The sequence below is a fragment of the Sphaeramia orbicularis genome, chromosome 12, assembly GCF_902148855.1.
Source record: "Sphaeramia orbicularis chromosome 12, fSphaOr1.1, whole genome shotgun sequence".
In the NCBI taxonomy this organism is placed as follows: Eukaryota; Metazoa; Chordata; class Actinopteri; order Kurtiformes; family Apogonidae; genus Sphaeramia; species Sphaeramia orbicularis.
The window spans coordinates 46,800,977-46,817,271 of NC_043968.1; the positions used below are offsets into that span (position 1 = coordinate 46,800,977).

Here is a 16,295-nt window from a genome sequence, read left to right on the forward strand (position 1 = left end):
TTTTTTCCCCACATTTAACAATTTGTTAAATGTGACAGTTGGAGGTTTTTTCTATATGGCAACAGCAGCGAAGGGTCGAATGGAAATTGCAAATACTAGCGGCATTGTACCCGTACATCCTCCCGTGCTGCAATATCGATCACACATCGATGGGACACAGGGCGGGGCCGAAACGTGCATTATATAGTAGGATGTTGAAACTGGATTTATTCAGAGAAATAAAACCAAGACATTTTCTGAGAGAACATAAGTAAAACTGAATTTGCAAGTACTGTCTGAAATGAAAACTCTTTTCAAAAGCACACAAACACTTTTAATAAATAATCAGAATAAAAATGCAGCTCTTGGATTAAATTGTTTCATGTAAAAAGTAGTTCCCTCAAAAATCAGTGCTTCTTTGGTGAAGAAGCCAAATGATTTTTTTTTAATAGAAATGCAGCATGAAGTTTTACTCTTACTAAATGCCCCCCCCCCCCCCCCCCCCCATCAGTTATACGTATATTTGTTGCTTAAAAAGAAAATTCTTCAAGGTGAAAAAGTTGAAGTTTACCATAAGGATAGTTTAGTTAGTTTCGTGTTCGACAACATCTCATGTGATACAAGTCACCAGCACTAAAAGCTCGATACATTTTATTTTGCTCTTCAAGAATGAGTAAAAATGTATTAATAGAGTTAAGAAATCACTACACTTTGGTCATGTCATCACAAAGATATGCTAGGTGTATTCTCCTGTCAGTGCTGTTGAACGAGGTACTGGAGCTGGTCTTCAGACACCTTCAGTGGAAGCTCACTGCTCCTAATGTACGAACAACGCCCACTCCAAAATACTGAAAAATTGCGCAGTAGATGCCAAACACCGCATGAGAAAAAAAGCTCTGCCTGGATGATGTGTCGAGAACAAGCTGCATAAACTCCCAAATGTCTCTGTTCTTTTGGAGTATGAACAGGCCATAAGCATACAGTGTTCAGTCTACACATAAACATCAGTAGTGTGATATTTGTTGTTGTTTTTTTTTTTCATACAATTCAGACAAACAGTCACAGCATGAATTTAACTGGCATGATTCACTTCTTCCATCATGTGTCAGATTAAAATTAAAAATCTTCTGTGCATGAAAAATTCAATCATCTTTTGGTGTGTGGAGTTGTCATGGTAACCTATAGAGTATCCTGGTAGTACAGAGGGGTTAATGTGGCGTGGCTGCCATGGAAATAACACAGAGTCTCAATCCAATAACAGATCACATTTTTAATTTTTATGATACACTCTGATAGACATTTAGTAATAATCAATATGAGTCGTACACGAAGTGAACAAGCATGGCCTGAAGTGTTCGTCTGTATGTGCTTACTCTGACTCTGTGATCTAATCTTTGTTGAACTGGGTCCAAACGGGACCGGCGCCAGAACCTCAGGACTGCCCAGCTTTCAGCCCACATAAATCAGAGAGAGGCTTTAAGTTAAATCTTTAACTTTTATCTCAGAGCGTCTGTGGAACACTGACATCAACTTTAGAAATTGAATTTAAGAAACGCAAATGTAAAGACACTGAGATATTTTGAAAGTACTTTGATAGTTTTGCAAATGCTTCAGACTGCTGAAGACGGCCAAAAGCATATTTTGTCAATGACTAAAAGAATTTTTATTATTTTGTTCATATGTTTTTTTGTAGAATCCAGTGCATTAATCATGTTGGAATTTTCAAAAAGTCCTAAAACCTCCTTTGCATCTAACCATTCCTAAGCAATTTAAAACCCTTTATTATAATATCATCCTCTACATATTTCCGTAATAGGCAGATATTTATTATTATTATTATTATTATTATTATTATTATTATTATTATTATTATTATTGTTATTATTATTATTATTATTATTATTATTATTATTATTATTATTATTATTATTACTACTACTACTACTAATAATAATAATAATAATATATTTTATTTATAACGCACTTTTAATTCAGTGAAGCTCAGAGTGCAACAATAGAAAAGAACAGATCCCCCAGAAAAACATAAACATCAACAGTTATAAGCCTTTTTAAATAGGTATGTTTTCAGTCTAGTTTCCTGTATTTAATGTTCATGAAACTAAATAGATGTTGTTATATCAGAACAGAGAATAAAAATTTTAGATAAAGTAGGATACTTTTTACTCTCAGCTTCAGTTCCTCTCCTCAGAACAATCTCAGATTAATCAAAAATCCTTAGAAATCTACTGTTTAAATTATTAGAAATCATGTTTTTACTACTGGAACAAAAAACAACATCAAACAAGAACACAAAACATTTTCTGTTCCGTGTCAGATTCCTTCCATTTCTGCACCAACCATCACTTTTTGTAAATAAACGTATCCTCAGTTTCACTTTGTTTCTCAAGGCTGAAAAATGAACTGTTGGATGTACCGGACAGGAAATGTGTTTCAGCAGTTTTTGTGTCGGCTGTGAATTCCTGATTCTCCACTGTCAGACTGATTCAGGTCAGCTTACTGTTAGGGGAGTTCCCTGACAGCAGAGTTTAGGAAGTTTGTGAACAGCAGCCATGAGCTGCAGATGATGATCTGATGAATGTGGATCAGCACATTCACCAGGGTTACACTAGAGCTGGATCAGATCAGGATCAATCTGGCCACCTCTTTGATCACCACAGATTATTTTATGCTTCTGATTAAATCTGATTAAAAAAAAAATCTCTACTGTAAACTTGGCAAAACTAACCTCTTTAAGACCTTAAGCACGTTTTACTCCACTTATTATAATATGAACAAAATGTGGTTTTTCCTGCAGTTTCAGTCATTTAAGTCTGTTTTAGAACTTAATTGCAGAGTGATGTTGTCCATACTCTTAATATTCTTTTTACTGTATTCTTTCACACTCTTTCACATATTTATTTTTTAAAGCTTAGCAAAAAACATAACTGTATGCGTTATATACACCAACTGTAACATTTTATGATATTCTGTTCTTTAAAATGCCTGAAAAGTTTTGCATATCCCCTGATAAAGTCATACTAATGTAAATAAAAGGTATTAATAGAAATAATACAATTAGAAATATCATAAATATGTGTAATAATGAACTCAGATGCAGGTACCTTTGTATGAAACTGATACAGTTAATTTTTGATCAGAGAAGCCCTCCTGTTGAAAAGTCACATTTTATCTGTTGTTTAAAATATTTGCTATTCACTGATCATCCTGTTATCGTGTTCTTTTATGAAATTTACTTCATGTAGTTTAATGATGACCCTAATTGTGTGTTTATGAAAAAATCAAAACTGAGCAAACTCTGTAAACCTCTATGGCATGGTTTTATTTCTATTGAAATACAACCCTATTTCTGAGAGGTTTGCTCCCAGGGATTTGGGGTCCTGTAAAAAAAAAAAAACTCACTTTGGGCCCCGCCGCTTCAATGCCACAAACCATGCAAACACTGTGCAGACAGATAAAGTAGAATTTGTAATAGATTTCGCAATTTCACACAAGATTGATGAGAAAGGTGGAAGCCATCTGTTACATTTGAATAATATTCCTTAATGATAACAGTATTTTTATTTATTATTATTTTACATTGACATACGAATACAAATAAAATATAGTTTTACTTCTTGGATGGAAATAAATATAATTCCCTTGGCCTTTTACTTCATTTATATTCCTGTCAGTGGCTCTGTCCTTCAAATATCCCTTTTTATGTTTATTAGTACGTGAAGCAAATATTCTTCTACGGTGATATGTTAATAATTTTTGAAAAAAAAAAAAAAAAAGAGAGTTCCACTATTTTCTCGCCCCCCCCCCCCCCCCCCCCCCCGCCCCCGTCAGTCATAGGCCCTTATTAACATCGTCACTTTTCCCCTGCATGGTAATAAATCTGAATAAAGGTATATATATATATATATATATATATATATATATATATATATATATATATTACATGTTTTATGTGGAATAGGGAGAAATAAGCTATAGATAGATTAGTAGAAGTTATACCTCAAGATTTACAAACATCACATAATCACATAGAGCTGCTTTTCACATGTGTTGTGGGCATAAACATCGACCTGATCAAATAGGAGGATATTCAGAGACAGGTGAAGGAGGCACAGGAAGCATTACATTAGAATATGTCACACATTACTCTTCTCCACCTCCCTGTCCTGATTCTGTTCAATATTCCACCTGCACCTTAAAATGTTCATGCATGTGTGTATAATCCTTCAAATGTGGATTATGTGCTATATGATGTGCAATAATCTTCTGTCCTGCAATAACAAAGCAATATTTATTCAACGTTTATCAAAAATAAATGCACTATTTTTATATAGACTTGCTTCATAAGTATACGTACTGTTTACATAGATATACATACTGTTTTCATAGGCAGTATACTGTTAATAGTGTTAATAGAGATACATACTGTTTCATAGATATACTGTACATACTGTTATTCATGGGTAATGCATACTGTTAATGTTGTTCATATGCATACTGTTAATACTGTAAATTGGCATCTATTCACATTTATCCAGTTTTATTTTTTATTCTACTTAACTCTATTCTTAAGGCAGCGTATGACTTTCATCACTAATATTTCTTCAAATATGTAAAACCCCAGTGTTAGCCTAATTATCACTAATCCATTAGTATTCCCTTAAGCACTCGAATCACTTCCCTCACTGTGAACAATTTCGAAGATGACTCCATCACAAGCAGTCCATTTGTTTACATACCAAACCGATACGTGACTCGGGCTTTTTTGGAATTTTGTCACCAAGTGCACTGTTGGAATGGGAGTTCACAGATATATCTGGAAATACATTAGAAATAATAACAAGTATAATAGAAAAGGACATTTGATGGTTTGGCATTCAGCGCTTCACTGTGAAGCATTAAATGAAGAAATAAAACACAGACAATGTGTATGTGTTGGTTTCTACTCAGGAGTGTTTTTCTCTTCCATATTATTTAACAGCTGCAAATCATTCATTTTTTAACTCGCTTTACTTCATATTGCACTGTTGAGTCAATGAAGATTATGCAGCTAATTAGAATTAAAGATCTGCTGTAGCAGCATAGCAACCACTTCATGACGTTTTTCTTTTGTTAAAACAAAGCAAATTCTTTCATCTTTTCCTCTTTCTGTCTTCTTTTACATTCTTGTCTCTTGTTGAGTTGAGGACGTAATCAGTATAAACAGTAAAGCGTCTACGTGGCGCTGAGCTCTTGCTTTAAACTCCCTGCTGGATGAAAGGCGGCAGCGGCGTTTTGTCCTTGTTGTTGGTGTGTAGAGGTGATGGGGCGGCGGCTGTTTGAGCGTGTACACTGAACTCAGGTACGAACAAGAAAATCCCTGTTAAGTTTTCTTGTCGCACTTTGTTGCGAGCTGCGACGCCGCTGTGCAGAATGTGACGCCGCCACGCAGAAACCCCCGCAGCAGCAGCAGAAGAAGAGAGAGCGTCTGAACTCCGGGCCAGACGTGGCGGCTCCCACGGGGCCTCTGCGCTGAACAGGTCAAGTTTATTTGACCTCTGACCTCTGACCAGGAGAGACACAAGAGAGAAGAGAAGAAAAAGAAGTAAGAGGATGAAAGAAGAAGGAGAAGCTTTGATATGAGACGAGAAGACCAAATAATGAGGACAGGAAGAGAAGAAGAAGAAGCCTCAACAATGAGTCGATTTATCTCCAACTATGATGACCATCGGTGATTAATTTTTCAGACGGAAAAAAAAAATCATGAATGAAGCTCATTGAACATGAATATTAGTGGTTTCCTTGTGCAATCTCATAAAAACTGCCCTCCTGTTCTGGTTTCAGGACTGTGGTCTGCTGGTGCAGCCTGGTCATCCCTGTGGTTTGGAACCTCTGATCACATCTCAGAGTCCAGCAGAGTCCTGCAGCTCAGGCCATGAACCAGGTGTGACAAAATATTTATACTGTTTTATTAAGCACTGTTACTGTAATTCCATATTTTTTCAGGTGATATTCAACAAATTTGAGATGTGTTTAGTTTTTCATAAAACCATGAACAAAAACCACCTGCCATTATCAGATCTATTACACAAATCTGATTTATTTTCCACACATGCAAACAAGCAGCAATATTCTGTGGCTAGCATATGAAATCAAGTATCTGTCATTTAAATACAGTCCCTTATTTTATTTTATGATTCAAAAGATTCAGATTATTCTTTTTACATAAACAAACATTCTGTATGAAATAGGTGATGGTTCAAAACAGTCAAATCACCTGAACATAAACTGTGGAGCTTAACCTAGCATTCAGAGGGGATGCAAGTGAGTGTAAAAATCTTAAATATTCTGGGTATGGTTTGGCAATAACTAACAATAGTTACTTAAAAAAAAAAAAAAAAAAAAGTAAAAACATTTATATGATATACATTTTTGTTTAGGTTAATGCAAACATACACACCTTATTGTGTCTTAACGTGTTGATGAAGAAGCGGAGTAAGCCCTTTCCTCCCGCCCACTGTTTTTTTTTTTTTAATTTGTTCTATATTCTACTAAAAAACTTGGATTCGCATCTTTGTTCATTTCGATGTGTGGCTACTGAAATATACCCGAAAGGGAAGTATTGTATGACCTGCTTTTCCAAATAAACAAAGAATGGGAATAAAAGGAAAAATAAATGATTTTCTTTTCATAACTACCAAAATCAGACACATCATTATTTTTATTGAAGTCCAGAAATTACTGTTACATACTGGTGACAAGAAAAAACTGCATTATCACAAACAGAGAGACCACATTCAGTGTGACATGTGACAAAGATGTTCACTTTATCATAAATGCATGGTGTCTGAGTTGCTGAACCTTTTCTGAGATGGAGCCATCACAAAATGATCCTGTGACAGCTGATGTACTAGTAGAACAACACAGAACATCTCCTGAACCAAACGAAAATAGAAAGAATAAGACAGAATATATGTTTTGATGTTCACAATAATACCATATTCAAACTCATAAATTTCACAGGTGAATAGTTCAGTTATGTATCATGTCTGTTACATGCACATGTTGTGGAGCTTTTGTTTATTGACAACATTAATATTTACTGTGTTTTCTTTGTTAGGTTTAGGTTTAACAACATCACAACAGTTAATGAATTTGTAAATGGTGTCACTGTGACACATACATAGGTATCTAGAGACACAATAGACATCACCTTTCTCCCAATATCCAATTCAGGACATGTGATGCAAAACACATAGATCAGTTATAGAGGAAAGTAAGATGGCCACCATGGCGTGTTTTTGCACTAGCATAATTTCTGAAAATGATCAGAGCACCAAACTTCATGCTTTTATGACAAGTGAACATAATTTTGACTTGTTACTTGGACCATATGAAGAAAAAATGCAACTTTCCATTAACAGCTTCCCTTTGTCTAAGCTGAGCGAATCACTTCCCAACTCTGATTCCAAAGCAAACCGTAAACTGCTTCTTCCCATTAAAGAGGACACCTCTGGACCAAAGCGGAGTCTTATCTGTTTCTCAGGTCGATGGGTGGTGCCGTGTCTCAGCTGCTCAGACAACAGGACCTGTGATTGGAGGGAGGTTGCCTGGCGACCAGACAGCTGTTATCACCCACTAGTGGACTGCCCACAGCTGCAGGACTGTATGGCGGACAGGAAGGTGAGGTCATGTGATCACAAATGAGGTCAGGTGATATATGAATTCCCTCTGTCCTCTTCATCTTCTGTTGTTTATCGTCCTCTCCTCTCTCCTCATCCTTAGCTGTTGTTCATTGGCGATTCGACCAATCGGGGGATGATGTACTTTTTGATGGAGCGGGTAAACTCCAGTCTGGAGGACTGGGGGAAGGCCCACAACACGCTGGTCTATAGGAACCTGAATGGGGGTCGGACTCTGATCAGCTACTCCTATTATCCTCAGTTCTGGTTGGAGATGAGTCAGAGGCCAACGTTCAGACAGGCACTGGAGCAGCTGCTGCACAGGTGGATGAAAACACTGCAGACTGCTGCATTTACAGCTATAACAACATGACTTTACACTCACATATGATACACTGATTTTTTATGTTTTCAGGTTGTCCATTCGTCCCAGTCTCATGAATTTAAATCCCAGGAACATCTTGGGAGAATTTTTCCAAATTTTACAGAAATTTCTCTATGTGATGGGTCCAAAATCACTAAGTAAATGTCTTCAATGTTGTATAATTACCTGAAAAATTGTGTTTTCATTACATTAGAATGAGACATTTGGGAACAGGGAACAGGTTGTCATTCAGAGCTACTGTGTTTCTACAGTAGGTCAACAGAACTGTTCTTCTATGTTCCATTTTAGAGTGAATGTCATCCATCATTAGGGTGCATTATCATCACTTCCTTTGTGTGAGGGCAAACCAGAGTTAATATCCTCTTAGCTAAAGTCCCAGGACACACAAAGCAAGCACTGGCTCAAACAAGTGACTTGCATATTTTTAGGCATCATTGGGTAAAACAGACATGATATACTTACTGTAATATGGTTGAATTTTCTATTTTTATTCAGCTGATTCTGCTAGTTGCAGCATTGTAAGTGATTTTAAGACTTTTAATTCTTCTATTGTGTGAAAACCATTATAATTACAGCTAAACCTAATACAAGTCATGTCTGTACAGATACATCATAGAATATATATATATATATATATATATATATATATATATATATATATATATATATATATATATATATATATGTGTGTGTGTGTGTGTGTGTGTGTGTGTGTGTGTGTGTGTGTGTTTTTTTTTTTTTTTTAGGAGGGGGACGAAGACTAATTTCAAACTATATTAACATATATGAATCCATTAAACTATTCCAGTGGCGTAAGCTGTACCAAGAGACAAATACACTATAGTGTTAAATAACCAACATAAACATGACAATTTTGTCTTTTTTTTGCCCTATTAAACATACTGTGTTTTGTTGTGTATGTTGTAAACTGGGGGCTCATCTATTGTGTTTTTTCTTTGTGTTTTTTGTGTCAGGTAACTTTTGTAGGTATTTTCATTCCCTTTTTATTGCATATCTCTGATTGACTATTTTTTCTGTGGTGATGCTAATCCACGCCCGGACAATTAGATTTACATTGCATGTTGTATGTATGAAGGTTTATATATCTCATATATCTCACCAAGAAGATATATGACCACAAATGAGGTAACAAACATCAGTTCTAGCTGATGACAAGTGAGCCTCAAGGTTTTCCAAATTTTTGGAATTCTCCAGGGACGTGCATCAGACTTAGATCTGACGGTGCATGCAACTCGCTCGCCACAGTACTGTAAGGAAGTGACAGGAGAAATACATACCAGTGGGGCCACAGAAATCACCCAGAGGCCATTACACACTACATACTTTTTTAACATGTCATACACAGGACATTTGTTGTCTGTCATTCATCTTGGTCACATAATCTGTCTCACAGTGATCTTGACCTTTGCACAAAATCTAATCAGTTTTATCAGTGGAGCCCAAGTGAAGGTTTGTGGTAAATGTGAACAAAGTGCCCCAAGGTCTTCCTCAGACAGACAGATGGACAACCTGAAAATTTAACAGTGTAGGGATTTTTTTTTACATAAAATTGTAACATGTACAATAAAACTCAACTGTCAAATTGAAAACACTAATCAAACAGTCTCTGAGTTCAGGTGTTTACTGCTAAGCTGTACACCTCTTATGCACTAATGAGATTCCTTTTCCTGAAGGTCACGACCCCTACTGAACTCCCCCCAGACGGTGCTGGTTGTGGGAGGAGTCCAGTGGCTCAACACCAATCACTTGAGGGTCATCAAAGAGATGTTGGACAGGTGCTAAAACACACGTAGACATTAATTTTATGACGAAAGTGTTAAGTTTGAACAAATGGGACAGTGACAATGATTTTCCATACTCAGAGAGGGACTCAGTAACATCGAGGTGGTGGTGAAGTCTTTGGGGATGGGCTTTCACCTTCCTGTCGATGGGATACGATCGCTCAGTCTGGTATGTTTCTGTCACTAATAGTATAATTTAAAAAGTAACAACAAAACTTATTGTTAATTAAGATTTTTTTTATGGATGCTAAGAGAGAAGTCCAGGAACTCTACAAAGAGAACCAGAACATCATCACCATAGCAAAGCATTATGGGTACGAGGTGATTGACACCTTCAGCATCACAATGGGTCGATACAAGGAGTTTCTGCAGGGACGGTGTGCCTGCCATTTTCATGAGGTAACGTTGCTTTATTTCTCTGTGAATTACTGTAAATCTGTCTATTGAGACTTCTTGAAGTCAAAGAGTTTCTAATGTACGTAATCAAAATCAGATCTAAAGCACAGTGTGATCACATGTTGCCTCTACACTTGCCACCCCCACCCCCTTCGGTACAACGTTCTCATCTGTTTTCTTTGTGAACCAGGTGGAGAAGTTGGACTCCTCAAAGACTTCATATGACACAACACCAACAGTCAGCAGGACCAAATCCACCAAACCAGGACCAAGACTCTGGAGCCAATCAGCCATGTTGGATACGGACCAGGGAGCGAGGTCTAATGCCTCATCTTATCACGTGAGAGGACCAGTGAATCAGGTGTACTCTGAGATTCTGCTGAGCCGCCTGTGTCCCAAAACCACAAAACTGAACACCTGAGAGAGAGTGTATGTGTGTGAGATCAGGACGCCTCCCAGTGGGTCCTCACCTGTTGAGGTCAGCGGGGTCATGAGGTCACCGTCTGGGAGGAGTGACAGAGAACAAAGCAGACAGAGGAGAAGAAATCAGTGGTTTCTGCACAAAAAACGGAACCTTGCAGTGAAAACATCATCGCTTCCTTAATTTACAAACCAAAGTATTAATCAATAACATTTTTGCACTTTGGGAACAAGAACATTTTCCTGAAAATGATGTACCTCTGTTCAGGAAAAATTTTACTGTTCGCAATAACTTCACAGTGCAGGTCAGAGATTTTTTGTTAATTATTATTCATCACAGTAATGAACAATGAAACATGTTAGCGTTAGCTTCAAATCAGCAGTGACTGGTTTTTCATAATCAGCGCTTCATTGTTAATGCAGATGTTTACTAATTCACAGCTGAATTTGTAACCATACCAGCTTCATCTCACTGTTACTAACTAGTTCTCTTTCACATGAAGTATCTGTAGTTTCCATTGCAACAAATTCCCCAATATGAACAGTTATATTAGTGTATGTTACATGTTCACAATGACCCATAACAGCTTCATTGATCTCCATAAATAACATCAAAATGAAGAAAACAAAATTTGCGCTGCAGCCCATAGGTGTGAAAGGTGTTTGTCTGTATATGTCACCCCTGGGATTTATTGGTGACATGTCCAAGGTGCACCCCACCTTCACCCATTGGTAGGTGGGATAGGCTCTGGGCACCCATCTGACCCTTTGGAGGACTAAGCAGAAAATGAATAAATGAATGAATAACTAGTCACAGTTGTCGAGGGCGATGCATAATGTAGGATTCACTGATCTTTCTTTTGCAGTGTATTTCACACCCTGGCATTACAGCAGCTGCATCCCTGCACAAGACCACACAACCACAAAGAACCAATCAGCATCAATGCATGATCCACATCTTTGTCAAAAATTTCAGCTTCTCGTTGTAAGCAGACTTTGAAAACCTGACGCAGGGGAAGGGAATGCCACTTGGACTCTTTAGACAATGGCAGGCTTATTCCAAAAGATTACTTCCTGTGAATTAGACTAGGTCAAAAGAATCTACATTCTCAAACAGCCTTATGAGCATGTTTTCAACTGGGCAGACTCTTCTGAAATAGATTGTGCCACAAAAAATCAGTTTGTATATTTCTTCATAGCTACTCTATGCAAATCAACTGGTTTCTGATACACTTTAACTTATAAGGAGCACAAGAAGATCGTTTAGAATATTCATAGTAGCTCATTTTATCTGAATCCTATACATATACCAAAGTTTACTGACTGGTTTGTAGTTTGAAAACAGAAAAAGCTCGTTTGCATCAAATCTTGTCTACTTGCAGGTGTGCACCATCTAGTTTGTGCAGCAGGAAGTTTCTGCTATGAACTTAACCATTTCTTATTCACACCAGCTGGTTGTTTTTGTAAATACTGTAGTTTGTTATACACATTTTCTGTATACACTGGCTGTTGTGAAATATTAGCAGTGTGACAAGTTTCACTTTTCTTTTGTACATGAGATTTCTGTAGTTTCTGACGAGCAATAAGTCATTTTTATTGTTAAAAAAGTTAGTTGGTAGTTTGTTTCACTGGTGCTTTTTGTGCACATCAGCTGGCATCTGATATAATGTAAGTCGTTTTCTTTTATTATCACCAGCTAGTTTTAAACCTTTGGCTACTAATAGCACTGTAGATGTTAATATGTATGTATAATACTCCAATGTATTGTAAGACAGCTAGTTTCAAATGTACTTACTATTTCTAATGTTGTGTTCAGACCAAACACAAAGCCAATTTTCACTTATGTTACTTGTGAATGTGGCTGCTGGAATGTTTTTAGATATTGAATATTGGCTTTTACAACCTACAGTATTTTAGTTAGAGTTAAAGCCTTGAACACCAGTGTGAACTTGGTCCATAGAAAAGTACATCTTTTAGCTGGAATCTGTTTTGTTCTGTTTGACAGAAGTTGAATCATACGCTCATAGTGTCCACAATAATGCAGCACACCAATGAGGCTTTGGTGAAGTTAGTTGTAGTGGCAAGGTTTATTGTTTGCTAAAATATTTTGCATGTGCACTCATGCTGGGTCGTTCTGTGTTTTGTCTTACTATGTTTACAGTTCAGTTTTACATGTTGTGTGTTATTTATCTTGATGTCAGACGAGCAAAGCTATAATATTATGAGTGCAGTCTGTTGAGAGGTCAATGACAATCCCAGTGTTAAAACACAAGAAGTGTATGTGGGCACAAGTGAAGCTCTGTTCATTGTTGAAAATGAAACTGAAAAAGTCTCCACCCTGTGCTCAGTGAATCACTTCCTACAACAAGAACATATAACATATTATCGTAGCATCAAAGCATGTCACTACATTCATTTATGTCTTTGCTTTGACCTTTTGCGTAACTGACAACTAACCAGTTTCTGATGCTTATTGGATAGTTTTTTGTAATTTTTGTTTCTGTTTTTTTTTTTTTTTACCGTGAAAGGCGACTTGTTTTGATGCATACCAGCTTACCTACAACAAGCCCCTGCTGTGCAGTGGCAAATTTCTCATGCACAAAACTTTTACAGTGGACAGCGGCTAATTGTTGTTCATTGCTAGTTGTAAACATGAGCTCAGTGTGGTAAATTCCACCAGCTAAGTAAATACTTTCTTATCAGTTACAGTATACATTTACAATTTTTGATGCACCTAAGCTTTTAATTGCAAATGAAATAATTAATTTCTAAACAGAGTACCCACATATTTCAAGTAGACCTTCACATTTATATTTTTACTGCTGCACGCTGACTATTTTGTAACTACTTATTTCTAATGTGCCATGGCTAATTTCCACACCAGCCTTATTCTGCCATTTGTCAAACAGTTTCTGGTGCTTTAAGAAGATGCTATAATAAGCCTTCTATATATATAAAAGCCTTCCTTAAAGCTAGGTGCTAATGCTAAGTGCTTATGCTAGAAGCTAATGGTAGGTGTTGCGTGTTTATTATGGGTAAATTGCAGAGGCTGAATTTTCCGACCAGGATAATAGAGTAAACCTTTTAACCTTTAACTGTTTATTTATTTTAATACTAATTTTCACTGCACAACTGTTCCTTTCTCTGTACTGTTCAGTTTTTGTTGCACAGCTCCACTTTTTACTAAAATTTAACAGCGTTTGCTGCAGTATTTAATAAGCTGCAGGTAGTGTTTGTGCACCTGACACTTTTTTCTGCAATTGTCAGATGAGTTATTAATATCTGATGTTATTTCTGATGGGTTTTTTCTGATTTTTGTTCTATTGTGTGCATATGGACCTCAGCCAGTATTGTGAATATGAAATAGTATAAAATACTAAAGAAGACAAGATGATAAATTTGTTCATGTGAGAAAACGTCTTAGTTCTGATTCTGTGCTTATATTTTCTATATTTTTCTACAGATTCTGCCTTCATCCTAAACATGTTTACATGCTGTAAAATGGCATATACGAATATTTATGTATGAATGTTATTCTTCCTTGTTCTGTTAAACCATTTAAAACAAATCCACTGTGAACAAATACAATCTGTTTTATTTTTTAAATTAAAACTTACTCTTTGACCCATATATGTTTCACCTTTAAAATCTGTTTTTTACCTAAACTATTTACAAATTCTTGTTTTTTAAGCTAAAACTATGTAAATGTGACTTTATATGTTTTAATAAATAAATCTATTTTAAAAAATTTATTGTAAGTTGTATCAATTTCGGGTTTTCAGCTTTCAGAGACATTTCATTTCAGGTATTTTTTTTTATTTATGTTTTGGATAATTTTTATCTAATAGTCATCACATTGTTGAAGTTAAAGTATGTTGTCTTATTTGAGTACATGTTTACAGAATTCAAGCTCATTAACCTGGAAATGAACAAATTCACTTTTATAAATTTCTAATGAGAAATTCAACATAAGACAATTATAGATTAGATATGATTATTCAACTTTATCGTCATTACACATGTACAAGTTGAAGGCAACAAAATTCAGAAATGTAATATAGGATGTAATTAATGGTTTAATAATGGGTTAATCAATAATTTACAAATCTTTTATATATTCATTTATGTGTTCTAAAAGAAGGAGACTTCTGACTTGCCAGGGCTTAAAAAATTCCTCTATTTCAGGCCAATGTATCATTATTTTATTTAAGTCCTCAGAAGGACATCCCCAGAGAAATAAAATTAATATTTACAAATGCAAATGTGTAATAGTTTTATTCATGACTTGGTGAAACTATCTGTTGGTTGATTGGAATGTTTTTTGTGCTGCTTGTGTTGGCTCAGCCTATTGAGTAAATTGTTGCAAAATTATGTATATCAGCTGTTTTTGGGTTTTTTTTTAGGCTTTTTTCAACTTATACATGTTTCTTTATTCAGTGTTATTTTTAGAGCACATGTGATTACCTTTTTAATGTTGATTTTCATTCTTTCATGTCTTTAATATACCCAATAGTATCAAATATGTTTTAAGTGAAGTAAATGGCATTTTTATGGTGGTGTGTAAATACAGTACATGTGATAGATTAACGCATAAAGACCCACTACAATTTGTGGCAGTTCCAAAACATTTTTTTCCCCTATATTATCTTTTCTTAAGTAATTTATCCACATTTATTACAATATTATCCTCTGTATTTTGTGTTTTTACAGTAAAAATCAGGTATTTTCCCATATTTGATTTAATGACCATGTGGATGTCCATAAAACCTCAAATTAAAGTTGAGGGTTAATCATCCGAAACAGAGAAAACTGAAGAAAAAGTGACTTTTTCAGCAAAGTATATCACTAACAACATAAACCAAGAGTCAGCGTTTCCATGAACGTCCAAATGAGTCATATCTGATGACCATGAAAAGATGACAAACTGTATTTTGCACCAATATGGAAGAGGATTAGGGCCACTAGGAAAAAAAAAATTTGACGTTCAATCTGTTTTCCAATCTCAGAATTCTGAGATTAAAGTCAGAATTCTGCGTAAAAAAATCACCTATGTCTGTCATTATGTCACTCTATTGTACTCCTCCTGCATGCCATAAAGCAAAAGAGACACTCTCCCTGAATGTCAGAAAAAAGAAAAAAAAAATCTGAATTCTGAGATTAAATTCTGACTTTAATCTCAGAATTATGACTTTTATTTCAGAATTATTACTTTTATTTCAGCATTATGACTTTTTTCTCAGAATTATGACTTTGATCTCAGAATTATGACTTTTTCACAGAATAATAATTTAAAAAACATTTTTTTCATAATCCTCTTCCGTACACCAATTATTTACATGTATTGATAGGATTAATGGATCAACAGGTATTAAACAGTTTAGATCAGTGGGTGGTTTTGGTCGTTGGCGGCTGTTTGGGTCTTTATGGCTTAATATGATTTGTGTAAAAGTGATTGGAGTTCATGACTGACTACAGATCCATGTTTGGTGTTAGTTCAATTATTTAGTAAAAATAATAAAATAAATGCCTCAGAGACCTGGATCAGCAGAAGAAATGGACCCACAGAAGCTTCTTATGTGCAGGACCTGGAATTTTGTCCTACACCCCTGCTCGCCACATATTTACGTGTCTTTA

General features: G+C 35.7%; 1 protein-coding gene across 1 annotated transcript in view; it reads left to right on the forward strand.

Moving 5' to 3' along the window:
- cped1 (cadherin-like and PC-esterase domain containing 1) overlaps positions 1-14,397 on the forward strand; it is a 47,015-nt gene extending 32,618 nt beyond the window's left edge. The window contains exons 15-21 of the mRNA XM_030150920.1: positions 5,821-5,920; positions 7,523-7,659; positions 7,762-7,982; positions 9,738-9,839; positions 9,927-10,014; positions 10,098-10,244; positions 10,432-14,397. Coding sequence (XP_030006780.1) covers positions 5,821-5,920; positions 7,523-7,659; positions 7,762-7,982; positions 9,738-9,839; positions 9,927-10,014; positions 10,098-10,244; positions 10,432-10,662 — 1,026 coding nt within the window. The 3' untranslated portion in view covers positions 10,663-14,397. The remainder of the gene's footprint in view (positions 1-5,820; positions 5,921-7,522; positions 7,660-7,761; positions 7,983-9,737; positions 9,840-9,926; positions 10,015-10,097; positions 10,245-10,431) is intronic.
- Positions 14,398-16,295: the final 1,898 nt, after the last annotated feature.